This window comes from Leucoraja erinacea, chromosome 16 (assembly GCF_028641065.1).
Source record: "Leucoraja erinacea ecotype New England chromosome 16, Leri_hhj_1, whole genome shotgun sequence".
NCBI lineage: Eukaryota > Metazoa > Chordata > Chondrichthyes > Rajiformes > Rajidae > Leucoraja > Leucoraja erinaceus.
In genome coordinates this window covers 10,348,882-10,375,247 of record NC_073392.1, presented here as the reverse complement: position 1 = coordinate 10,375,247, position 26,366 = coordinate 10,348,882, and the positions used below count along the sequence as shown (strand labels likewise).

General features: G+C 39.9%; 1 protein-coding gene across 19 annotated transcripts in view; it reads left to right on the top strand.

Annotated features, from left to right (window-relative positions):
- Nucleotides 1-23,261, top strand: part of foxp1b (forkhead box P1b) — a 474,222-nt gene extending 450,961 nt beyond the window's left edge. For all 19 annotated transcript variants that reach the window (XM_055647671.1, XM_055647675.1, XM_055647681.1 and 16 more), the window contains 2 exons: nt 11,247-11,413; nt 19,334-23,261. In XM_055647671.1, coding sequence (XP_055503646.1) covers nt 11,247-11,413; nt 19,334-19,478 — 312 coding nt within the window. In that variant the 3' untranslated portion in view covers nt 19,479-23,261. The remainder of the gene's footprint in view (nt 1-11,246; nt 11,414-19,333) is intronic.
- Nucleotides 23,262-26,366: the final 3,105 nt, after the last annotated feature.

The window sequence follows — 26,366 nt, the reverse complement described above, 5'->3', positions numbered from 1 at the left end:
TGATATTGTTTCCACAAAGTTGGCATACAATTATGGCTGGAAAGTAGACAACATGATGAATCTGCAACCATTTCAAAACAAATAGTTGGCAGATTTACTGACGAATCTGTACGCATGGGTATTTCTATCATCAGATTATAATGACGTTAATACCAGTGAGCAAATGTAAACAACAATTGTTTCTCTCTGGTAGATATTTATTCTGCAGTTGTCTACCATTGAGCTGGGTCAAGCTGAACTTGTCCTGCCATTTGGAATCAATGCCCATGGTTGGTGCCCGTCCACACATACCCGAGCCAGATAGAAAAGACCCATCTCACTGACCTTCTTCGTCCTAGCCTAAAGTGGCAAATACCTGGGACGCTTTACAGACAATTTCTTCCCAGATTCTTCTTATCGAGTCCACACACAAGATTAGAGGTTGTTCAGCCAGAGCTGAACACACTTCTCGACATCTGCGTACAATGGTGTCTTGTCATCTCACTTCTTGTGCGTGGTGGTGGACAGATTGGTGGAAATTGAGCCACGACGTGAACGCTCTTTCCTTGACCCCTCATCCCAGCTGTTAACAGGCAAGTGAATCATCCTACCACTACTAGAGACTAGTCCTGAACTGCTATCTACCTCATTGGTGACGCTCAGACGATCTTTGCACTAAACGTTATCATGTTATTTTGTATTTATACACTGTAAATGGCTCGATCGCAATCATGTATAGTCTTTCATGTACATGACAATAAATTAAACTAAACTGAAAAAAAGGGAATTCTGTTGACAACCTTTTCCAGGAGGCAAAGCTGGGGATGGAACCTTTCAAACCTGTATTGTTGACGAGCTAACATCCATGCTGGAACTTCCTTTACCAGAATCACTGGGATCCTTTATTTTAAAAGCTCACACCCTTGTAATTCTGAATGATAACTCAGAACTGCTGGGAACGTTTTCACTTGGACCCGCAGATGTTGTGAGCCCTGGCTCTAGATTTCTTGATTTGTCCAGGAGTCAGGGGCCATGGGGAGAAGGCAGGGGAATGGGGTTGACAGGGAAAGATAGATCAGACATGATTGAATGGCGGATTAAACATGATGGGCCGAATTCTGCTCCTATCACTTATGAACTCATCTGCAATCAGCATTGGAGATGAAGCAGATCTTGACTGGTTCTCAGACTTTGAACGCCTAAACCCCCAAATGTAGCATTGACAAGGGATATCCTGTCTGTCTAGCCCTCATTGAGGTGAAGCTGCAGTTGGTCTTTGCTCAGCAGCAGACTGCTCAGCAAAAGTCATAAATTTATTCTATACTGGAGCTCAGAAAGAAAACATGGACTCTTTGTGTACACTTAAGAAAAGTCAGTCAATAAGGAACAATAGAATACATTTTACATTTGTCTCACCATGTAACCTCCTTCCATGAGTCACTTTTTCTTTAATATCCCGGAAAAAATAGTGAGCTGTGCAAAATGATTTTCCGATTGCATGTTTCTAGTTGATATGCCTTTGATTTTGTACAGTAAATATGCCTCTGAAACCTTAGAACAGATGGCAACATTTTTATCGTTTGACCCAAGAGGATCAGCAGAGTGTTCCAACTGATCATAAGGCCATAAGGGATAGGATGAGAATTAAGCCATTCGGCCCATCAAGTCTACTCCGCCATTCAATCATGGCTGATCTATCTCTCATAATCCCATTCTCCTGCCTTCTCCCCATAACCTCTGACACCTGTACTAATCAAGCCAGCCTCTAGTTCTTAAATTCCCTTCCTAAATGTCTCAGTTTCTTTACCATTTTCTCATATTCTCAGTTATAGATTTTGTTAATACTACGTTTCGGATCCTAGAATCATAGAATGATACAATGTGAGTGGATTTATCTGTCATGTCACCCATGCTGGTTTTTTTTAATGCAATCTCCAAATATTCCCGCTCTTTTTCTTCCCCTCAGCCCTATCCAGTTCCCTTTTCAATGTTATTAACACATTGCTTCCTAAAGCCCATTGGGACTAACACAGGGCATCTCCATTTCATTAAGGTGGTAACTATAGTTGCAGGTATCTTACAGAGTTCATATTGAACTAACACATGTGAACACAGCCTTACTAGTTGGTGTCTGTGCCAAAGTGAGACTCCATCTCATGCATTCCAGATTAGAATTACTGAATTCAAGATTTATTCTGCTTTCATTATGTTTTTACTTTAAATCTGCCACATTTACCACTCATTGTAATGTTTAAAGATTTTGAACTTTACTGTGAAATCTCCATGTAAAACATCCCCGCACCCACCCACCAGCAACTGTATAGTCTTTATATCTAAATATATTAACCTGCTCTCACCTGTCTGAAGAAAGGTCTCGACCCGAAATGTCACTTATTCCTTCACTCCAGAGATGCTGCCTGTCCCGCTGAGTTACTCCAGCATTTTGTGTCTAATCTGTTCTTCTCGACTTGTTGAAGAAAGCAATTGGGATATTTATGATTAATTGTTCCATTTGCCAAAATTAGTGGGAAAAATATCCATGTATAATGACTTAAAAAAATTTAAAATAATAATGACTTTTAAAAAAAAATCCCCCACTGACCAAAATATATCTCTATGAAAACATTTTTGCATCAATATAATTATTTCACATCAGATTTGATTATACAAAATCCGTCTGAAGAAGGATCTCGATCCATAATATCGCCCATTCCTTCCTCTAGAATGCTGCCTGTCCCGCTGAGTTACTCCAGCATTTTGTGTCTGTCTTCGATTTAAACCAGCATCTGCAGTGCTTTCCTGTACAATATATATATATATGTATTACCTATTGACATATTGAGATCATGCCATACAAATCATAACAGACATGATTACATTTCTCTGAACTAGATGGTCCAGCAAACTCTCTCACACTACTTGTTGATTCAGATGTCCTTCATAATCTCCCTTAATAAATCCATGATTATTTTCTTATACTCTTTCTTCTTCTTTCGTGTGGCGTGCACAGCCTAAAGTTGTAGGACAACTTGTTCTATTTGATCATCTGGTTGTTTACGTCGGGTTGATTGCATTAGTCGAAACGGGGCAGACCACGTGAAGGTTGCAATCTCCCACCCCCTTATAATCTTTGAAAGAGAGTTGAAACTGGCCACTCACTACTTTTGGTCTCAGGGTGTATTTTCATCAGTGCGATGTAAGGGTTAAAATGTGTCTTTGACAAAATGTGCAAGTTAGTCAGCTAACACCACCCAGGCTGAGAAAGTTTATTTTAGGAAAAATAACAAGTAAACAATGAGCCTTTGAGATCTGCAGCTGTAAAACATGTAGCATGCTCATTCAATGAGACCAACTTGTTTATCAAAGAAGGTGATTTGAACTAGCTTGGCGCCTATTGCAGTAAAATAGCTTTGTATGGCAAATAACTTGTTTCCATGTGGGAGGGTGGCTGATTTTTTTATCAAATGTAGCTGGCAGCTGCTGTTTGTAGATTAGGAAGAAGCGGGGACTTATTTATTGATTATATAAATGTATCTGCAAGTGAGCTCATTAGATTTCATTAGGCCCTCCTCCATTGTCAGGGTAAGGCCAAACGCAAATTGGAGGAACAACACCTCACATTTTGCTTGAGTAACTTACACCCCAGCGGTATGAATATTGACCTCTAATTTCAAGAAACCCTTGCTTTCCCTCGCTCTCCATCCCTACCCCCATCCTAGTTCCCTGACTAGATTCACTGTCCTGATTAATTTTACTGTTTGTATGCCACCTTGTCACCTTCTCCTCACCCAACAATGAACTATTGTACATTTCCTTTCTTCGATCATCGTCTGCTTTGATCTGTCGTTTTCATACCTTACCCTTCCATATCTCCAATTTCCGTCTCCCTTGACGCTCATTCTGAAGAAGGGTTTCGACTCGAAACGTCATCCATTCCTTCTCTCCAAAGAAGCTGCCTTTCCCGCTGAGTTAGTATTTTTGTGTCTATCTTCGGTGTAAACGAGCATCTGCAGTTCCTTCCTCCTCATGTAGGAATGCTGGTTTAAACTGAAGATATGCACAAAATGCTGGACAGCGGGACAGGCAGCATCTCTAGAGAGAAGGAATGGGTGACGTTTTGGGTCGAAACTAGTCAGGGGAAAGGGGAACAAGAGATTTAGACTGATTTAGAGAGATAGAACAAATGAATGAAAGATGTGCAAAAAAAGTAATGATAAAGGAAATATGCCATTGTTAGCTGTTTGTTGGGTGAGAACGGGAACGCGGTGTGACTTGAGTGAGGGAGGGATAGAGAGAGAGTGGATGAAGGGGTTACTTGAAGTTATAGAAATCAATATTCATACCTGGGCTGTAAGCTACCCAAGCAAAATATGAGATGTTGTTATTCCAATTTGCAATTAGCCTCACTCTGACAATGGAGGCGGCCTAGGCCAGAAAGGTCTTTGTGGGAGTGGGAAGGGGAATTAAAGTGTTTAGCAACCAGGAGATCAGGTAGGTCCAGGTGGACTGAGTGAGTCCTCCCCCACTCAAGATGCACCAGGCTCCCGTTCTCACCCAGCAAACAGCCAACAATGGCACATTTCCCTTGCCATCCTCACTCTCCTGCACATCGCCCATCCACATATCTGCACATCGCCGTCTATATCCCACGATTCCCCCTCCCCCGCCCAGTCCGAAGAAGTGTCTCGACCCGAAACACCACCCCTTCCCTCTGTCCAGAGTTGCCGCCTGTCCCGCTGAGCCACCCCAGCACCCCTTGTTCGTCTTCGGTCCAAACCCGCGTCTGCAGTTCCTTCCTACACATCTGTGAGTATAACAGGTAGTGCAAAGAGAGAAAGAGGAAGTTCCTTCCTACTCATTTGATTTCCCCTTGGACCGGGATCCAGAATGGCACCAGGACCCCAGACTTCTCTAGGTCAGGCCACTGTTAAGGAGTTCCCAGAGTGCAGAGAAAACGCATGAGACTCACTGTTTTATCGTTGTGTTTTAATAATTGTTTTTAAGTTTTATGTAGTTGAAGTGTTCTTTCCCTACCATTGATACCTCAAAACCTGCTTGTATCATTACAATGTGCTAATACTACTTATGTGGCACAATAGTGCAGCAGTAATTAGACCTGCTGCCCTACAGCACTACAGGCCAGGGTTCAATTCTGACCTTGGGTGCTATGTCTGTGTGGAGTTTGCATGTTCTCTCTGTGTCCGTTGGGTGCTCCAGTTTCCTTGCACATCCCAAAGACGTGAGGGTTTTTATGGTTAATTGGTCTCTGTAAAAATTGCCCCTCGTGTTGGGTGTCGATGAGAAAATGGGATAATGTAGAACTAGTGTGATTGGTGGTCAGCATGGATGAGTCTGTTTCTGTACTGTATCACTTAAAAACAAGGAATTGGGGCAGAGCGAACTCAAATAATCTGATTTGTTTTTCCTGGGATATTTATTTGCTTTGCTATACCTTGTTATTTACATGCGTACCTCTTTTATTGCTACATTGGTGCAAACGTGACGCCATAGTTTTTTAAAGACATTTTAAGTGTCTACTTTCTCGTCCGTGGCCACGTGTGGAATGTTTGTGCTTTATGTTTCTTGTTGGGTCCTCTTAGTTCGTTGAATAGTGGGAATGTGCTCCATTTTATAATAACCTAGAATATGACTGGGGTGCTCCATATCTTAAACGGGATTGCTATCTATACAGAGATAAAAAAATGCATGTGGGGTACCATAGATGAAACCACTAGCGGCGACTATATTGCAAAGATATTTTACAAACCACACCGCTTTTTTGTTAATTACACCAGGGCATTAACTTGCAAACTATGGGATGTTCATTATTAAAAATTCAGTGTAGTTGACTGTATTTTGGATTCCATTAACACAAATAACATTTAACAAAATTGCACCATATAAATCCACGCTTACTTGTCCCTTTGCTAGCCGGTCATAAATAGCAATGAAAAAGGTCGTAAATCATACGTCGACAAAAGTGGAAACGGTAAACCTACAGGTTATAGTTTCCCTGTAATTATTAGCAAAAGTAGGAGATACAGTAGTACAATAGACTTTTCACCAGTAATTTGGGATTTTCAGCTAGGTTATGATCTATAGCTGAGAGACGCCAATTTTTGCAAGAGTAAATTTGGGAAATATTATTTAGTTAGCAGGACAGGAAAAGAACTAGTTACTCACGACACCCCCCCAATAATCATTTCTCAGGTGGCCATGTTACTGGTTGTGAATCCAGTTGCAAAACTTGAGAGCTATTGGGAAATGTTTGAACAGTCAGGTCATAGAAACATAGAAAATAGGTGCAGGAGGAGGCCATTAGAGCCCACTTTGCCAACTGGGCACAATGGGGAAAATGCCAGGACCTTTTTGATGCCAAAAGATTATCACTAAGTGGGTGAAGTTCACAAATTAAAGGAGTAGAATTAGGCCATTCGACCCATCGAGTCTATGCTGCCATTCAATTATGACTGATCTCTGCCTCCTAATCCCATTTTTCTGCCTTCTCCCTGTAACCCTTGACACCTGTTCTAATCAAGAATGTATCTATCTTTGCCTTAAAAATATCCACTGACTTGGCCTCCACAGCCCTCTGCGGCAATGAGTTCCACAGATTAACTACCCTCTGATTAAAGAAGTCCCTCGTCACCTCTGGTCCTAGACTCTCCCACCTGTGGAAACATCATTTCCACATCCACTCTATATATATGCCTTTCATTGCTCTGTAGGTTTCGATGAGGTCCCCCCTCAACCTTCTAAACTCCAGCGAGTGCTGTCAACGCTCATCATATGCTAACCCACTCATTCCTGGAATCATTTGTGTAAACCTCCTCTGGACCCTCTCCAGAGCCAGCACATCCTTCCTCAGATACAAGGCACTGCCCGACAACCTTGTTTGACAGCCACATATCATGTTAGAGACCATTGGGCAAATAACAAGGGTTATACATTGTCCATTCGAAACCCACCAGTGTTATTCCCTCAGCTGCAAACATTTTTCACAATTCAATAATGTGAATCCTCTATATGAGGGGAGATCATAAAGTCGTGCAGAATTCTCTTAATAATGTGCTAAAGTCTTAAGTAACGGTAGGATTCTTGATCATGTGCCCCCATTGATTACTCTAGGAAAGCCAGTGCATTATGCAGCTTAAGGTAGGGAATGTGGAAAGTAGTAACATTTAAAAAAAAAAAGATTTTCATAAACATCCCACAGATGTTGCTCTTGGATAAAACGTAAAGACAATGACCTAGTCTGTTGAGGTTATACGACAGGAAGATGTAGAAACAAGGAACTGCAGATGTTGGTTTTCAAAAAATGGCACAAAGTGCTGGAGTAACTCAGCAGACCAGGCAGCATCTCTGGAGAACATGGAAAGGTGACTGTCCAGGTTCTGACCCAAAACATCACCTATCCATGTTCTCCAGAGATGCTGCTTGGCCTGCTGAGTTACTCCAGCACTTTGAGTCCTCTTTTAGGTTATAAAACGTTTCTCGGTCCATCTTGGCAGTGGAGGCATTGGTTGAGTGTTGCAGTGCTCTGCTTGAATTGGGACTTTGGATGCGTATCTTGAACCAAAACTGTAGGGAATAGATACTGTTACCAAGCATTGAGCCTCAAACATCTATGCTGGTCTGCATAAAATGTGGGATTGGCACAGTTCCAGTGCATTATTATAAACTTTAAAGGACATGGGCATTCATCAAATTGATTCCATCTATATTGTGGCAATCTCACATGCACCTGCTGAACATTGATGGAGAGAAAACCTCTTTGTATCATGAAGATAGCTGGTCTGTTGACCTCAATGTTGTTTGGATGCAATCAGTAACACCAAATGCTGTTGGGGACTGGTCAATATATGCAGCGTGCAGTACCATCCCTACCTGCTTCTGGCTGTTTCAGTTATGATTTTGTGAGATATTATCAGTTGTGTCCTTTATTCACAGACAGCAAACCGATTAATGGAGAGATTCAGCCTTATCCTCCTTAATAAAATGGTGTAACAGTGTGCGGTTGTGTTTTACAGACCCCAAGGGCTGTAGAAAACTTTGTTTCATTGAGTTTTAGAAACTTCAAATACAACTCTATGAGGTCAACCCCTTTTGCTGGGGGAATTCTTTTTCCGAGTTGCTGCAGCTGTAATTAAGAGGCAGTGTTAATGTTTATCATCTACTGTTGCCAATACTTCGGAGGTAGTTGAGCATTGAAATAAAATCGCCAAGGCTTTTTCCACCAGCAGCAACAGTATTGCAATTAAAGTTGACTCCACAAGCATCTCCACATTAATTTCTTGCATTTTCCTGTAAATAACAGTGGATGTGTCAGTTACTGATCTGAATCAGTTCTTTCAGAAGGACATCAAGAGTTTTATGATCTGCATATGCATTGTATTGTGAGTCCTCTGCCATTTTGCATGTGGCCAGCCAAATCAAGGTCCCCTCAATAAGAAATACAAATTGACCTTAGGCACAAAATCAGTGGTGCCTGTTCTTTTGGAATTTTGATCTCCGTACAATCTATTGCATCTAGAAATTTAAATTAGGAAAATTGTATGGAGCTATACACACACACACACACACACACACACACACACACATATATTTTAATTATTAATTTATTGAACATGTTAAAAAATACAAACACAAATAAACTTGTAAGCAATAAAAAAAGAAAATAAAACGCAAAGGAAAACAAACAAATAAGTAACTCAAATAATACAAATAATATCGTTCATGTTCAAAAGAGGTAAGAAGAAGTTTGAAAACTTTTCTGGCCCTACCCCCTCTTATTTTCTATACATTTTCATGGAAAAACAGAATAATGGGAACAAATGGACCCAAAATCTGTTGAACAGTCCACAAACAAGAAATAACCAAACAGAAAAGAAAATCACTGGTCCAGCTCATAACCATTCAATCTTTTGTTTCTGAAGAGTGTTGAATAGAGCCTTACATTTTTTCAGCTCATCATGGCAGTTATTCCAGAGACTCTAACACCCTTTGCTGTAACACAATGGAGTTTTGCATTAGTTCTTATTGCCGGTTTTTCGAATATATAGGTTCCTCTCAGGTTGTGTTTGCTTTCCCTCCATTGGAACAACCCCTGGATATTACAAGGCAATTGCTGATTAGTTGCTTTGAACATAATTTGGATAGTTTTATACACACATACATACATATATATATATATATATATATATACACACATGTGTATGTATATATATATATATACACACACATATATATACATATACACACACACATATACACACATACACACACGCATATATATATATATATATATACATATATCTGATATTCACTGATTACATACCTCACATGCATTAATCATTTGAATGAAATATATATACTTGCATATATAAATGCATCTTGCAGGCTTACATTCCACAATAGTGCATCAAAGGCAATTGTTCAAAGATAAATCCAAAAACAGATAGAGAAAGCTTAATGGTCGATGGCAGATCACATTGGTAAAGGTCGGTAATGTGTCCATGGTACATTATAGCTATATTATTTGAAATCTACTGTGGGTGACATTTGTGCACAATTGCTTAACGCAGCATCTCTTTCAGCTAGAGCGCTAACGACGCCAATACTATGTTGACTAGGGCAAGTTGTAGCAATGTTGCAAATATTCTGTGGGACCTATTATACGGCATGCACCGATTATTTTGGGCATCTGATATTTATGTGCCTTAAATACCTTGTTTCTGAGAACCCTAATATACATGAATGGTTCATTTATTGAAACAAGCAGGTTGCGTCAAGTATTGGTTGAGTGCGTAAATCTGAATGGTGCATCAGTGAAGGCCTGTGACAAGAGAAGGCATATAACATGTGGCACAGAATTAGTTCATGCATCCTCAAGTCTGTTTCATTTGAACCCCTGAGAGCAGCTGATCCCAAGTTCCTGAGCAATATGAGGTTTACTAAGAAGTGCGACAGGAAAGGAAAAAATTGATGGCAAAAATTCAAGTGGAAATCACCAAGAAAAGAACCTGTAATTTTAGCAAGCAAATACCTGCATGGCTGCAGATGTTAGCTTGTCAAATGCTTAAAACAAACTATTCAAAATACATAAAACAAATGATTGAAAAAGAATCCTATCTCTTTCAAAAAGTAGTGTTACGTTTGGTCGCCTTGAAATGATGTGCGTGTCTTGTTTTTAGCTTCAGCTATTGTACAGTGTCGCGCCTTGTTCCAAATTGGATGTCATTGGGGTGTTGATGGATCAAGAGACATTTCAGTTTGGATACCCTGAAGGGTTTTGTGGCATGTGTGTGAATTGCTACATTTGACATGCCCTCCACTTTTGAAGTTATCAGCAGTGCTGTTGACCGTTCCCAAAGTACACGAGTAACACAAGATACAAGGGTTCATTTATTCCCCTGTTGGGCTATGTACAGAAAAATAGCTGGTCCCTGCCTAGAAACATTCCCATCATGTAAGATACTTGAATGAGGTGTTAATCGTGATTGCCAGCCGTGGTACAACTCAGATGGCTGAGGATCCTGGTCGGACAATACTGGATATACTTGAGTTACAGCCTCGTGCAAAGTGAGGCCTGTCGTAGCCAGGTAATCAGTCAAGGATCCAGTTTAGTCTGCATTGTGTGTATTTGCCACAAACCCCTTCTTCACTCCTCCACAAAATGAATATATTTAATTAAATTATTCAAATTAATAAATTACCAACACGCTCTCAGAAAATTCCAGTGCTATTGATTGTGTAAATGCCATGGCAATATGTTCCATTTACCTCCATATTGATAGTGCATTAGACTTGACATTTACCATTTTTGCCTAGATACCTGTTTCTCACCAACCTTTGAGTGTTCCATGAATTGGCCTAATGAGCTGTAAATAAGAGTCTTGGAAGTAAATATGCATGGCACAGAGCACTTGCAAGACTCACTTGCTTGTTATCATTCTTCGTCTTCTTGCGTATGGTGTGCACAGCCTAAAGTTGTAGGACAACTTGTTCTATTTGATCTTATTTGATTTTGTACGCCAGGTTGATTGCATTTGTCGAAACAGGGCGGACCACGTGAAGATTGCAATCTTCCACCCCGCTTTTTATCATTTTAGAGATGTACACATGTCAGTGCCTTTAAACTATTCTGTGCGATGTTATGTAGGAAACAAACCCTAAGAGATGCTAACACTGAACACAGACTGCATAGCATCAAGCGATGAGATTAATTACATTACTGTTGAAGTTCATTTTCATTGTATGCTTTGTAGGTTTCAATGGCTGAAAATAACATACCTCTATACACTACTGCTTCCATGGGAAATGCCACTGTAGCCACAATGGTGAGTGCGATCCATGAGGAGCTAAATGGTGCAGTGGAGCATTCAAATAGCAACGAGAGTGACAGCAGTCCAGGACGTTCCCCACTGCAAACAATGTGAGTATTTCAGTCTTGCTTCTGCTCGCTTCTTTGCTTGAATCGTTTTTAAAAATTCAATAATCTTCTCTAGGGTGGTCAGAATCGCAGAATGGATGGTTGCATGGCAAGGAACTGATGCCTCGTTTATCTGTCCTATTTTTCCTTCTCTGTCTATTACCATGTATTCCCTTTTGTAAGCCAAAGACTCAAAGATATGAGCAGTGACTTATAACAGATAACACAACAGCCAACTGAGAGTTTGTGCAGTTGTGCCAAACATTAGCCATTTATTTCTGACTTACTGCTATTTTGACTGAGGCACGGATATTGTTACAGATACCAACTGCCCTTGGTTCCTTTGCCCAAGTAGCCATATTCATAATGAGTATGGAGAAGACCACACACTTCTGCATACTCTCATCTATATAGGCAACAACAACGATTATCTACAGCCTCCTTCAGAAAATATCATTATACGTTTTTGTTAGTTTTCACCAAAATATGGTCATTATTCAACGGCCTATCCTTCAAGAATTTGACTTTATGCATTGGGTTCTGGTTGGATTAGGTGTATATTCTGATTGGTTTGGGTTTTGCCATGCCCCAAAGCTGACCACTGTGAGAGCAGATGACTCACATGTCATGGGTACCAAGCCAGCAGGACAGTAGAGCTTGTTGACAAGGAACTGCAGATGCTGGTTTCCAAAAAACGACATGAACATGCTGGAGTAACTCTGCGATCAGGCTCGCTGAGGTACTCGAGCACTTTGTGTCAGACTGTAGAGATTCATTGCCACGGAAACCATATGCACATCAGCACATTGTGTTTTTAATCCATTTGTCTGTCTTCTTCTTATCGGGTCCACATCACAAATTTAGAAATTGTTCGGCCCGAGGTGAACACACTTCTCAGCATCCGCATACAATTGCATCTTGCGTTTCTTGTGCGTGGTGGTGGAAAGATTGGTGATAACAGGGCAGCAACGTGAACGCTCTTTCCTTGACCCCATTTGAGCAAAAATAAATTTAAATGAAAAATGATTTCACTTAAAATTGAAGAACTCGGCATGTTGTGTACCAATTTATTTTGATACCCTTCTAATAGTATGCACACCACTTCTACAATCAATGGTTTGGATCAACAGTAAACCACAGCCACCACCTTTCTCTGCTGACGTAACATGTAACTGACCACTGGCAAATATATTTGTGGGCTGTATGTACCATGTCCTTTCATAACAAGGCCTTGACCTCCATTCACTAACTCCCAGGCATTGCAACTGTGCTCAGGAAGCTAACATGTGGGGACTTCCAAGTACAAAACCATATCCTACCACACCCCAGTTCATGTCTGCTTCATGTTCTAACATGCTGCACCACCCAATACAGAATGTTCTGAAGAAAATGATGCGCCCTTTTTAACGCTGAGTTTGGTTGCTTGTAAATGCTTTCTAAAAGGGTTTCATTTTCACCAAAGTACATTTCCGTGAGAGTTGTAAACCATTTTTATTTGATATTGTTGTGCGTGGTTTTTTTTGGCTGCTGCAACTGTAAGAACCAATAGTAATTTTAAAACAAAATGGTGTGGCGATCTCAAAAATGCAAAAGATTCGATCCCAACTATAGTGCGGCACGGTGGCGCTGCGGTAGAGCTGCTGCCTTACAGCGCCAGAGACCCTGGTTTGATCCGGACTATGGATGCTGTGTGTACGGAGTTTGTATGTTCTCCCTGTGGGTTTTCTGCGGGTGCTCCATTTTCCTCCAACACTCTAAAGACATGTTTGTTGGTTAATTGGCATCGGCAAATTGGCCCGAGTCTGTAGGACAGACAAAGGACATTTATTGGCACATACACCCATTGGTGCAGTGAAATTTGAGTTGCCATTTGCAGCACACCAATAAAAATAAAACACAACATTAAAGAAGAAATTAACAATAAACATAAAAATATCCCCCCACAATGGTTCCCACTGTGAGGGAAGGCAGCAAAGTCCAGTCCTATTCCTCTTGTTCACCCCGTGGTCGAGGCCCATTTGAGGCCTCCGCAGTTGCCACAACGCCAACAGTGCTAGAGAACTAGGTTATCCATCGGCATGGATTCAGTGGGATGAAGGGTCTGTTTCCATGCTCTATCTCTGAAGTGTAAAATCTAAATCTGGTTTGAAGTTCATGCTGGATTTTAACTTTGACAAGAATTGTAAAGGAACACCTATTAAATTTTAGATTTTTAGAAACATAGAAAATAGGTGCAGGATAGGCCATTCAGCCCTTCGAGCCTGCACCGCCATTCGATATGATCATGGCTGATCATCCAACTCAGTATCCCATCCCTGCCTTCTCTCCAAACCCCCTGATCCCTTTAGTCACAAGGGCCACATCTAACTCCCTCGTAAACATAGCCAATGAACTGGCCTCAACTACCTTCTGTGGCAGAGAATTCACCAGATTCACCACTCTCTTAACAATGTTTTAAATGATAGGACAAAGACTTTACCACCCTGCTAGCAATAGGAATGTTTACATTTCTGGTACTTTTTCATTACAAGGCTATATACGTGTTTAAAGGTTGAAAGTGATCAGAAGCTTTTGCTGTTGTTGCTGTCATAAGATCATAAGTGATAGGAGTAGAATTGGCCACTCGTCTAGAATTGGCCATGAAGTCTACTCCGCCATTCAATCATGGCTGATCTCTCTCCCTCCTAACCCCATTCTCCTGCCTTCTCCCTATAACCTCTGACATGTGTAGTAATCGGGAATCTATCTATCTCCGCCTTAAAAATATTCACTGATTTTGTCTCCACAGCCTTCTGTGGCAAAGAATTGCGCAGATTCTCCACCCTCTGACTAAAGAAATGCATCCTCATCTCCTTCTTAATAAAACATACTTTAATTCTGAGGCTATGACTAGTCCTGGGCTCTCCCACCAGTGGAATCATCCTCTCCACATTGACTCTATCCAAGCCTTTCACTATTCTGTACATTTCAATGAGGTCCCCCCTCATTCTTCTAAACTCTAGTGAGTACAGGGCCAGTGCTGTGCTCACTTTCATTGCCTTTATTAGACATCGCAAACTTGTGTCGTTGCAGCTACAGCAGAACAGTGAATGAATCTGTCAGTAAATTCAAGTAAACCATTTTTTTTCTTTCTTATTAATCTCCCTCATTTTACTGCTTGTATGTGATCTTGGAATCTCCCTCATTTTACTGCTTGTATGTGATCTTGGAATCATAGCATGTTGGAAAAGGGTCAGATTATTTTAAACTTTGCTCTTGGTATTCTTTGAAGGAATCACACGTGTAGTTGTGACTGCACAAACGAGAATGGTGAAAGCTGATTGAAGATGAACAACTGTCATGTTAGCGAGTGCCACTCTGTAATGAGTGCTTTTAGTGGCAGAGCTGGATGCATATGAAGTTCCACAGCTAGGTTCTATTGTCGGTCAGAAAAATAATAGAAGTTAAATAATAGAATAATTGAATCTGGCAGAAACACATAAAATTCTTAAGGGATTGGACAGGCTAGATGCAGGAGAAAAAAAATATCAGGGTTCACAGTATAAGGGTTCACACAATAAGGGTTAGGCCATTTGGGACTGAGATGAAGAAAAAGTTTTTCAGCCAGAGAGTTGTGAATCTGTGGATTTCTCTGCCTCAGAAGACAGTGGGGGCCAATTCATTGGATGTTTTCAAGAGAGAGTTAGACTTAGGGCTAACAAAATCAAGGGATATGGGGGAGAAAGTAGGAACATGGTACGGATTGTGGATGATCAGCCATGATCATATTGAATGACGGTGCTGGCTCAAAGGTCTACTCATGCACCTATTTTCTATGTTTCGCCCTTCTAAGTTGGTGAGGCAATTTAGAGTGTTGTTTTTAGTTCTGGGCACCATGTTATAGGAAATAAATTGTCAAGCTGGAAAGGGTATAGAGAAGATTTACGAGGATGTTGCTAGGACTCGAAGGTTTGAGCAATAGGATAAGGTTGAGTAGGCTGGGACTCTATTCCTTGGAGCGCAGGTAGATGAGCTATAATCTTTTAGAGATGTATAAAATCATGAGAGGAATAGTTCGGGTAGATGCACAGAGTCTCTTACCCAGAGTAGATGAATCGAGGACCAGAGGACATAGAGTTAAGTTGAAGGGGAAAAAATTTAATAGGAATCTGAGGGGTAACGTTTTCACACAAAGGGTGGTGGGTGCATGGAACAAGCTGCCAGAGGAGGTAGTTCAGGCTGAGACTATCCCACGTTTAAGAAACAATTAGACAGGTACATGGATAGGACAGGTTTAGAGGGATATGGACTAAACACGGGCAGGTGGGACTAGTGTAGCTGGGACATGTTAGCTGGTGTGGGCAGGTTGGGCCGAAGGGCCTGTTTCCATTCTGTAACTAATAACTATTCAAACCAGCGTGAGAATACCAATGCACAGTGGCAATGATTAGAGCTAAGGTGGCCTGCAGCAAAGTATTTTTTTTTTAATATAACTTGGATAGAGTGCAATATTTTGCATCGTTTTGCATAGCAAATGATTCTGATAACAACACAGCCACTCAAAACAAAGGTGTTGAATAATTCTGCCCGCAGCCACTGGAAACCCAAAAGTTGTAATAAATTCTGTGGAATAAAACTGATCATTCACTTCCTTGCATTATAAGCTTAAGATAATAGGCTGCAAACAGCACCATTTGCCAAGCATTAATGCTGGCTCCTATGAAAGGCTTCATGATTTATAGATCACTCTTAAAATATCAAAAGGAAAATTAATAGGAGCATTATAGTACCAGACGGCGATATAATGAGCGCATATATAACAGTGTGAAGTAATGGGAGATTGCTGCTCATGCTATATATGAATGGTATTGAGGACAGAGTTTTGAAACAGGAAGGGTAAGGCAGGATGGGTGGGTGTGCAGTCCCTCTGGGCGTTAGGTATTTATAGGGATTATTGAGCAAATTCCCCCACAGCTGATGCTTGGAAAAATGCATCATATGGCAATCTATAGCACTGCCTGTTGTTTAAAGACAAACAGCAACATATGTGAGATTAGATGTTATGATTAATTGGTGCGGTTTGCTGCATCTTGTACATCTGCTTTGCATTGTAAGATTTGAATCCGACGCAAAAATGAATCCAGAAGTTGCATTCTAATTTAAAGTCGGGGTTTAACGATGTGTTCAATTCAGCGAATGTAAGTGTTGGTGTGTGTATGCATGCGTGTGTGTGTGCATACGTGTGTATGCGTGTGTGCACGCTCTACAGGTTTAGGTTTTCGTGTGCAGTCGTGGTACATTTTGTCTTGTGGACAGCAGTTGCCAGAAGCACCAGAATCTTTGACTGCTTTCTTTCTTGTTTATTGGGTCACATCTGGTATGTTTGTGCATGAACAGTGGCGCAGATAAAAATCAACTCTGCTTTGTACCTGGTGTGAAAAATACCCTGATGAAGTGCTGCGGAAGAATTTGCAATACGGTGGTTATGTCAGATCACTCACTGGCATGGTGACATTCTTTGAAAGCTTCTCATGTGCCGTTGAAAGCTTTATATACATACACTTTTTACACACATCAGTAGCAATGCACATATTGTCGAGTGAGGCAGGCACTCATTGTGGGTGAAAACAAGTTTTTGAATTTCTTTGTTAATCTCAGAAATACTGGGATGTACACATCCAGTGCAGAGTAACAATTGCAACAAGATGACAGTTAAAGCTTGACATGGTTCGAAGTTAGCTGCACATCACGTTGGGATAGATGGGACAGGCAGCATCTCTGGATAGAAGGAAGGGGAAACGATTCGGTTCGAGACCCTTCTTCGGACTGAGAGTCAGGGGACAGAGATAAGGAAGGGAAAGGTGTGAAAACGAGACATCAAAATAGATAGGGAATTAGATTAAGGAAAACGGAGAACAGATCATTGTTCGCTAGGAGAAGGTGACAACAAAGCAAACAGAGATAAAATGTAACCAGGAGGACAGTCAAACTGGTCAGAGAACTGGGAGAGAGAGGGAAAGCAAGGGTTACTTGAAGTTAGAGAAGTCAATATTCATACTGCTGGGTGTAAACGTGTTGTGTGTATCTTTGGTGTAAACCAGCATCTGCAGTTCCTTCCTACACAATCACATTGGTATGTTGTGTACATTGGCAAAACTACATCAAACCTCCAAACATGGAGTTGTGTTGAAAGTCATTCTCTGTATAAATCAAACATACAAATAGATTTTTTTTTAGAAGCAAATGCAGCAGATATAACCATGGAAAAGTACAAAGTAGGGGAGCGGCCGTTACTACAGGGAGGTTAAGTACAACAAGGTTTACTGGTGACGGGAGAGAGAGGCAGCGCGCTGAGGGGAGGGAGAAAGAGTCCGATTTATTGCACCTTTTTCAAAAAGATAAAGAAGTGAATATCTGTAAAGAGTTGATTGTTTTGAAAGCAACAAGGGCGGCCTCTGTTTCTCCCACTTCACTTCCTGTTTTAAGTGCATAATAGTTAAGCCAAAGAAACAAAATCATTTTGAACACACTGTCTTATTTCAATTCTAGGCACTCAGGAAGGCGCTGTTTGCTTACTGGCATGTTTACACGAGCATGCTGACATAGCTTGCCCAAAATCTATTTGTGTTTCTGACTAGATTGTTGTAAATGTGATTTACACAAGACATTTTTCAATTGTTATCACTGTGGTTTCATAAAATCAACCTGCGTTCTCCCTATGGGTTATTCATGTGCTATTCAGTAATGAGAATTTGGCAGATCTCATCTCCTTAGTGCATCCCTTGCCCAGTCCAAGGGCTGGGATCATGTTACGCCTTGTTTACAACTGACAGCATTATTATTCTCGTTAGGAATGCAGTTTCTTATCACACTGTTGTGTTTAGCAGGCTTTTTTTTCCCCTCAGCCTATGTTTCCTGGCAGTGCTTTTCTTCCATTATTGACAGTTTGTAAAAATATGCATTAATTTGGAGTTTAAAGCATGTATCATGGTGTCTGGTTGCTGTGTTTGGCTGAAGTTGATTAATGATAGAACCTCACTCAGGGTCATCCTCTGGAGAAAAGCCTTACAGGTTCTGCATGTTAACTAGAACAGCATTATACACAGTGATCAGCTTCCACGAGATGCTTGACAAACAGGGGCTTTGTTGCACCTACTCTCATTTAATTTGGGTTTTCTGCATATTGTAAATCTATTGTTTTATTTAGTTAAAAAATCATTTGTTATGTAAATTTTTTTTGAGAGTTTATGTTTCCAGTTCCTATGCTCTTCTCACTCGATGTTTAATTTTAAAAAGTGCCATCCGCATTACTCACTTTACTAATCTTTTCACTAAAAGACCCACGGACAGGTACGTGGATGGGACATGGACCAAATGAGGGCATATGGGTCGGCATGGAGGAATCAAACCGAAAGGCTTGTTTCTGTAGATAGACTCAAAGTTTAGTTTAGTTTAGAGATACAGTGCGGAAACAGGCCCTTCGGCCCACCGAGTCCGCACCGACCAGCGTCACTAACACTATCCACACACACTAGGGACAAATTACATTTTAAATTACATTTATAGCAAGCAAATTAACCTCCACACGTCTTTGGAATGTGGGAGGGAACTGAAGTTCTCGGAGAAAACTCACGCAGGTCTCGGGGAGAACGTACAAACTCCGTACAGACAAGCACCCCCCCGTAGTCGGGATCAAACCCGGATCTATGGCGCTGTAAGGCAGTAGCGCCACCGTGCCACCCTTGGAGTAAGTGTTGGATTAATTAAGCGGGTCAAGGCAGCATCTCTGGAAAAGGGGGATGGGTGATGTTTAGGGTCGGGACCCTTCAGACTGCTGAAACAGGCTTCAGGGCCTGGTTCTGTGCTATATGGCATAGTTCAGTTATACACTGTTTTTCCTTTAATGCAGTTTGAAACAAAATGGTCTGTTTTTTATTTAAACAGGTATCCTATCCATGTAAAGGAAGAGCCAATAGACCCAGAGGATATGGAAGGCCCCTTGTCCTTAGTGACAACAGCAAACCATAGTCCAGAGCTGGACAATGACAGAGAATTTGAAGAGGATCCAGGGAATGAAGACATGGAATGAGCATGCTTGCCATCATTTCCTGAGATGAAGATTAAACGAAAAGAAAGCTTGTCAGACTTACCTGTGAAATCTCTCCCTAATGTGGCAGTTTGGAGGAATTTTCAGCCCCTTTTTGACAAAGTAATGAAATGTTTTAAATGACTTTTAGTGCCATTAAGAATCCCATTGGGGAATGTTTCTGATTTTTTTCTACTTTTTGTTGGAAAAAAAGGAATTTGTATTCTACGTACATTGGATGGACTTGTTTGGTACTTGGGATTTTCCTCTCCTGAAGTCAACATCAGAGTTGAAAGTTACTGAGCTGTATTGTCACCCTCACAAGACTGTACAGCCAACGTCGAACTGCAGTTCTGCCAAGTTGGACTCATAGGTCTGATCAAAACTGTTAAAATTGTTCAAACTGCAGGTGGAACTCTTCCCCAGAACTTGCATATTCAAAATGGAAGAGCGAGGCTAAAACAGAGTTGCACAGTCCTGGAAGTGGATTGTTTTAATATCACTGCCTTCAATCCACATTTGTTTTCATGGGGTAGGGGAGAAGGGAAATAATTTGTGAAAAATAATTTGCTGAAATTTTATTGTATCACTGCTTCTGCTGCACACAAGCAGTTTTATAATTGTAGGCCACAGGCCTTTGGACAACCTCATTAAGTTCTATGTTCAGCATTAGTGGTTGAATGTTGAGGGTTTTTTTTTTTAAGAAAACCAATGGGCCAAAATGCCTCGCATCAGTTTGTTAGAGGTTCAGTAGCTTTTCTGTCATCCACTCCCCTTTAACTTCACTGGGATTATTATTTTTAAAAAAAATACACAGTTCAACCTCAGGCCAGTTTTCATTGCGTGCACAGTTTCACAGAACTGCTCATTTTGTCCGTCTTGGGTCGGCAATCAGCGAGCACGACTTTTTAAGCGTCGACTGGCAGAGCCAACATTCGAAAACTCCAGAGAACGGTTTACTTTGAGGAAAGATGCCACCAGTGAACAAGGGGACAGAATGACAGAGAAGAAGCGCATTTAGTGACTATCCCTTATCTCCAGCGCATGCACCAGAAACCTATTCCTGTTGTTCAGGTTCAGCAAGGAGATAACCGGAGTTGAAAGCAAGTAGAACATGAAAATATGTTGTCTGTATAAATGATAAGTTACACTGCAGTTTAAGCTTTTTTCAGTTACGGTTTTCATGTCCAGTGCTGTGTTAAGTAGCTCAATAGAGATTTTGTTATTTCAGCAAAACTTAGAAAAGTCTGCAGTAGGTATCAAAATAGAAAACCTATCACTAGGGCTTATCTTGCAAGCTGATTGTGATTCTGGAGCAAACTTTACGTACAGACGGTAATTCTGTTAAATATAGGTCATTGAATTCTTTTCCAATACGCTTAACATCTTTCCTGTCTCAAGACTGCGACTGGTCACTTTTCTGTCACTTTCCCCCCAACCCCACTCTCATGTATTTATTTAGGACTATATAGGTTGTCAGTTGAAAAAAAAAAGCTTTCCGAGCTTTTATTTATTTTTCCTGTTTTTTGTTAAAAATCAGATAATTTTTCTGAGATTACCAAAGATGATCTTAAAAGGTAAATTATGTTCTCTGTTTGACGCTTTATCTGATGAAGCCAAATATCCTCTTATTGTTGATCAAAAGAGGTACCAGAATCTAGAGGGAAATGGCTAAAAATGGACTGATGCACAGATGCTAACCTGTGATGTTAAAGTCTCCTTTTAACAATGTCTGGAGCGGGCCAGGTGGATGTTTCAACCAAAGGTATTATCTCTGAAAATCCAGATTTTTTGTTTTCCTATACTGAATTACGTTTTTGTTTTTGCTCACTCACTGTCGGGAATTTTAATTGTAGAAATCGGTGACCAAACCAGGGAATTATGGCACTAGGGCCACAAAACAAAGGGAGCAAGCAGTCCATCGGAGGAAGGTGAATGTAGAACTTTTCTGTGCTGATGAGAGTAGTGCGGAAGATGCAAGATTCCAATGGGAATACAGAGAGCAAAGGAATAGCTCCCAAGAGAGAACTGGACCACATTTATAGTCTTTTTAGGTTTAAAAAAAAAAAATGTTCATTGTGGAGGCTGTATTTGAAAGATGGTGTGTGACTTTTGTTTGGAGACCAATCTACTTTTTGCCAAGTTTACATATTTTTGGTTTACTTTGGCACACTTCAGCAAAAAAATAGAAAAATGTTTGTTTTGTTTCCACGTTTGCCATTTAAAAAAAAAAAAACACTCCTGTGCACTCACTAGCTTGGTACAAGAGACATTGCAGCAGTTATTTTTCAGCATAATCCAAAATTCTGTTAACTGGGCAGTCTGTGGTCTTTTGATATATATTTGTAACGGCATCCCAGGCAGCTTCTTGAGGATGTACAGGCAGTTGCTAAATGGGATCATGAGAAAAGACCCCATGCTTTCAAACTGAGTGGCCTGTTGGTTCGCTCCGTATGAGGGAAAAGGATGGTTAGATTAGTACATTCTCAGCATGTGTAGCTAGACATGACTAAAGTTAACAGCATGAGAAACTGTTCGTACGCATACCTCAGTTCAGACTTTTAGGGAATGAAAAATAAAACATTTCACTCAGTTGCACTTAGTTGTATGTCTTGCATGTTTAGTCTAAAGACTAGCAAAAGTAGAGCTTGCATATCTAGCAGGTGCCACAGCCTTTCAGCAGCATCAACTCTGAACCTCAGGCTCTTTATGTACAGGATTTCAATGACTGAACCTTGTCACCATATCCGTTTGGATATACAGTTGCTTCTAAAGGGTGGGGGGTTTGTTACATTGTACATAAATATCCCAATGTGTTGGTGCAAGCCTTTGTCTTTTCTGTTTCTTTCTAAACACTGTTCTTTTAAACAAAAACAAAAAAAGTCTGTTCAAATCACATTTGCTTTTTGTGCAACTGCATTGTATTGACTATATTAAAAAAAAAGAAAGCTTTGAAAACGACTGTATGTATTGAAACTGCAAAATGTTCTGCACATGTATTTTACTTATTAACCCCTTGCTTTGAGAATAACAGAAGACATTTGCTGACATTGGGAGGAAATCCCTTACTTTTTTTTTGCTATAACTGTAGTACAGTTGACAGAGTTTTAAGTTACCATTGAACGAAGCATTTTGTACAGTTTTGTGTTAGGCTGTTTTGATACTTCTTGCTTACAAAGGTCCAGTCACTGCCCTCTGCAGCTGTCTTACAAGTTTGAAGGATTTGAAGAAGACAGTTTAAAAAGTAATTTCTCTTCCTGCTGTGGTGAATACTTAGCATGATGAATTCCAGGGCTAGTCGCAGTGAAGTCATGATTATTAAAACTGGGGAGTGTCAACCTGTTGAATAATTTTTTTTTTTTTTTTTTTTTTTTTTTAAAAAGAACTTTACAAGGTGCCAAGATGTAAAGATAATTTGTTACGTGCTTTTTCTCTAAGAAAAGCACACATTATCATGATCGAAGTACCATGATTCAGGTAGCTTCAATGTCAGGAATGAGAGACGCAGCCTTTACACTGTCAAAAGCCAGTGAATGGAAAATCTGTTTCTTAAAGGGTTGTTTCGAAAATGGTACAGATTGAGGACATTGTGTTATCATGGTGCTTTGAATGTTGTTGCTGCCAGTTAAGAGATTATTGTAGAGGCATACAGGAACTCATTCCTTACATCAGTGTAATCCATCATTCCATGTCTGTTGATGCAGACAATAAAAAATTTCATGTGTGTAGTCAGTACTAATTACTGACATTAGCATTCTTAAATGCAATAAAAATGCTGGTTGTTCACACTGTTTGCAGTGTTGTCATTTTCAGGATTATGTTGATTCCTGCAAAATCCCCAAGTCATAATTTTCCGGTGTTATTCCACTTTTTAATCACATTTCGTGAACATTCCCCCCCCGTAGCAGATGAAATGGACGGCTATCAACCACTATTCTTGACACTCTCCTGACCCACTCATAAAGCTGACCAATACAAGTGCAAGTACTTAACCATTAAATTCTCCCATAATTAATAATGTCAGTTAAACTGTCTCCTTGTAACAGCAATTTAGGTTACTGCATTTGATCAGCTATAAATTCAAACTGCATTAAAATGCTGGAAATATTAGTAATATGGATTTCTTGATGGAAATTATTGCTGATCACAAGTGGTTTGTTTTAATGACCAATGCACAGGTCATGTTGGCCACAAAACTGAGCACACAGGTCAGGTCTGTACACTTTTAATCTTGTGAAACAAGCAATTACAAATAGTTGCATCGATTTGTTAAAAAGCTTTAGGTGACATAAATTGTTTCCAGTTTATCTTATTGCTTAGTCTTATGAATGTCAGGGGTATCACTTTAATTTGGGTCACAGAATGATCAGGGTTACCATAGGACTTGTGCAATCAAATATATGATTAGCTTGCTATCTTTAAAAAGCCTCCCGATGGAATCACCATTTTGCCAGGTTGGCAAGTTGCTTGAAAAAATACTTCTGCATGTTATGCACAAATGCTCCAAAAATTTGTTTAGCAAATATTAGCACATGCTGTAATGGGATACAGAAGTAATTCTATACAACTTGCATTCCTCATTAAGTTGACCCCTCTTTAAAGCACACATGCTTTTTATTATTCTACGCCCAAGTAGAATATCCACATTTCAAGAATTTCCATCCAGCTCAAGATGTCTCTGGCACATGCACAGCTGAATAATTCAAAATGCTTAAGCCTAAGGAGAACAAACAACTCGAGACTTAACAGCTGCTGCATGTCTTATTGAAGATTCATTTAAATGGGATTTAAATTAATGTTGAAATTAATAGTGCTTTGTTGTTGTAATGAAAGGTTATTGAATTGTGTGTTTTGAAATAAAACGTCTGTTGCACTACATTTGTGCAATAATAATCGTTTCAAAGTACCGGTGATATTTTTTTCCCTTCTCAGTTTTACTCTCTGAATGTTAAATATATTACAGTAAAAGTACAGCCTAGAATACCAGGTGTAAAAACAGTAAATTCACTGGACGATCGCAATGAAAACAATATAGTCCATTTTTCCTGATCCTAAACAGACTACAAAGATCAAATTCTGCAAAGAATGAAGCAAACTGCAAAAAAAAGTGATTGGTTATGCATTACTAAAAGATGTTTGTACATTTAAATCGTGCTTTCTGTTTTATTGGCTTGGCAGAAGTTAACAATCCATCATCGAGTATATTAAATGTTTGTGTATGTTTTCTATTTTCCTTTGCTGAAAGATTAATTTACAATACTTCATACCCACAGTACAAAATACCTAATATATTAAGCAATATTTGTGAACTACCATTCATGCTTTCAGTTGGAATTCCTCCGCTTGTTATTTTAAAATTAGCACGTAAAATAGCTAGCAACTCGATTAAAATTGTATGCATGATATTTGTTCCACTACCTATGTGACCGATGGTATCTTGTTTTCACAATGTGCACTGGCAAAACTCGAGTCGGTACACAACTGATGTTATTATTAGATGGTTGCATTTGTTTTAAAGGGGGATTCTTAAAAATATCAAAGTACAAACATTGTATTGGAAAAATATCATTCATCGGGGTATTACATTTTGTAATTGTTGTCCAAAAATGTGATGTGGTAGATCTGACTTGTTTCTTAAACACTGATTACGCCAAGTGGCAAAGTTTGACATCTCAATGGAGCTCATAGTTTGTTTAATATAGTGAGACAAGAAGTGAGGCTGGAATATTTTTTTTAGGACTGATGTTTGTATCTGATCAAATAAAAGTCCAATCTGTAATTATTTCATCAAGTAGGACATTCAGAACCGTTTAACAATTACAATGATTACTGCACTTGAAAAACAACATTTTCAATTCCTTGGAAAAATCCATCTAAAGTGATTGCCTCTGACTTACCGATGTAAAATAACCAGTTGACTACTAGGTCTTAAACACATGACCTTTTTTTTAGCATTTTCGCTTGAGAATTGGCAGCACTGTGCAAATGACTTTGTTTTTTGACTATGCTTTCTGCTAAAGTTCAATATTATGTATTCTCACTCTGTATGCTTGTGTTTTCTCTGTTTTGGTGTTATCTTTATCAACTGAACTACAAAAATCCCTAATAATAACAACTTGAGATTTTAAAGTTAACTAGTTAAGAGTTTGCTTTTTGTTGACCTGCTCCGGTAAACATAACATAACGAAGAGAATTATTTAAAAAAATAAACACCATATTGAACCTCCAGAGCATCAAGAACAATTAGATAGAGGTTTATATTTATATATATATATAATTAAAAAACTGTACATTACCAAACTTTAAGTTTAATTCAGAGCACTAAGTCTCACGAAGGGTCTCGACCCAAAATGTCCCATTCCTTCTATCCAGAGATGCTGCCTATCCCGCTGAGTTACTCCGGCATTGTGTCTATCTAAGTCGATTACCACTCCTTCGCAGGGTCCCTTTTAATAGACTATTGAAAAGATTGTGCTCAGAAATTAGCAAGGTGCTAACATTTGATTGTTCACACGAGTTGAAACACTTCACAATTACATCCTCACAACCCCATCCCTTCCTCCCCCCCCCCCCCCCCAAAAAAAAAGTAAAAGCAATTGATTACAAATATCAAAGAAGGTCATGGCAGATGTATGCAGGATGCTCCAAAATTTGACCCAAGATTTTAAAGGACAGTCTATAAAATTGAGAATGGGCAGTGCTTGGTATGACAATATCTTACGAGTCTGAGGCAGGGTCTCAACCCGAAACATCACCTATTCCTCTTTTCTAGTGATGCTTTCTGACCCGCCGAGTTACTCCAGCTTTTTGTGCCTATCTTCCTATGACAATGCTGACCCATCCTGAGTTTCACCAGGGGAATATGATGAGAAAATTCGCCATTGACACATG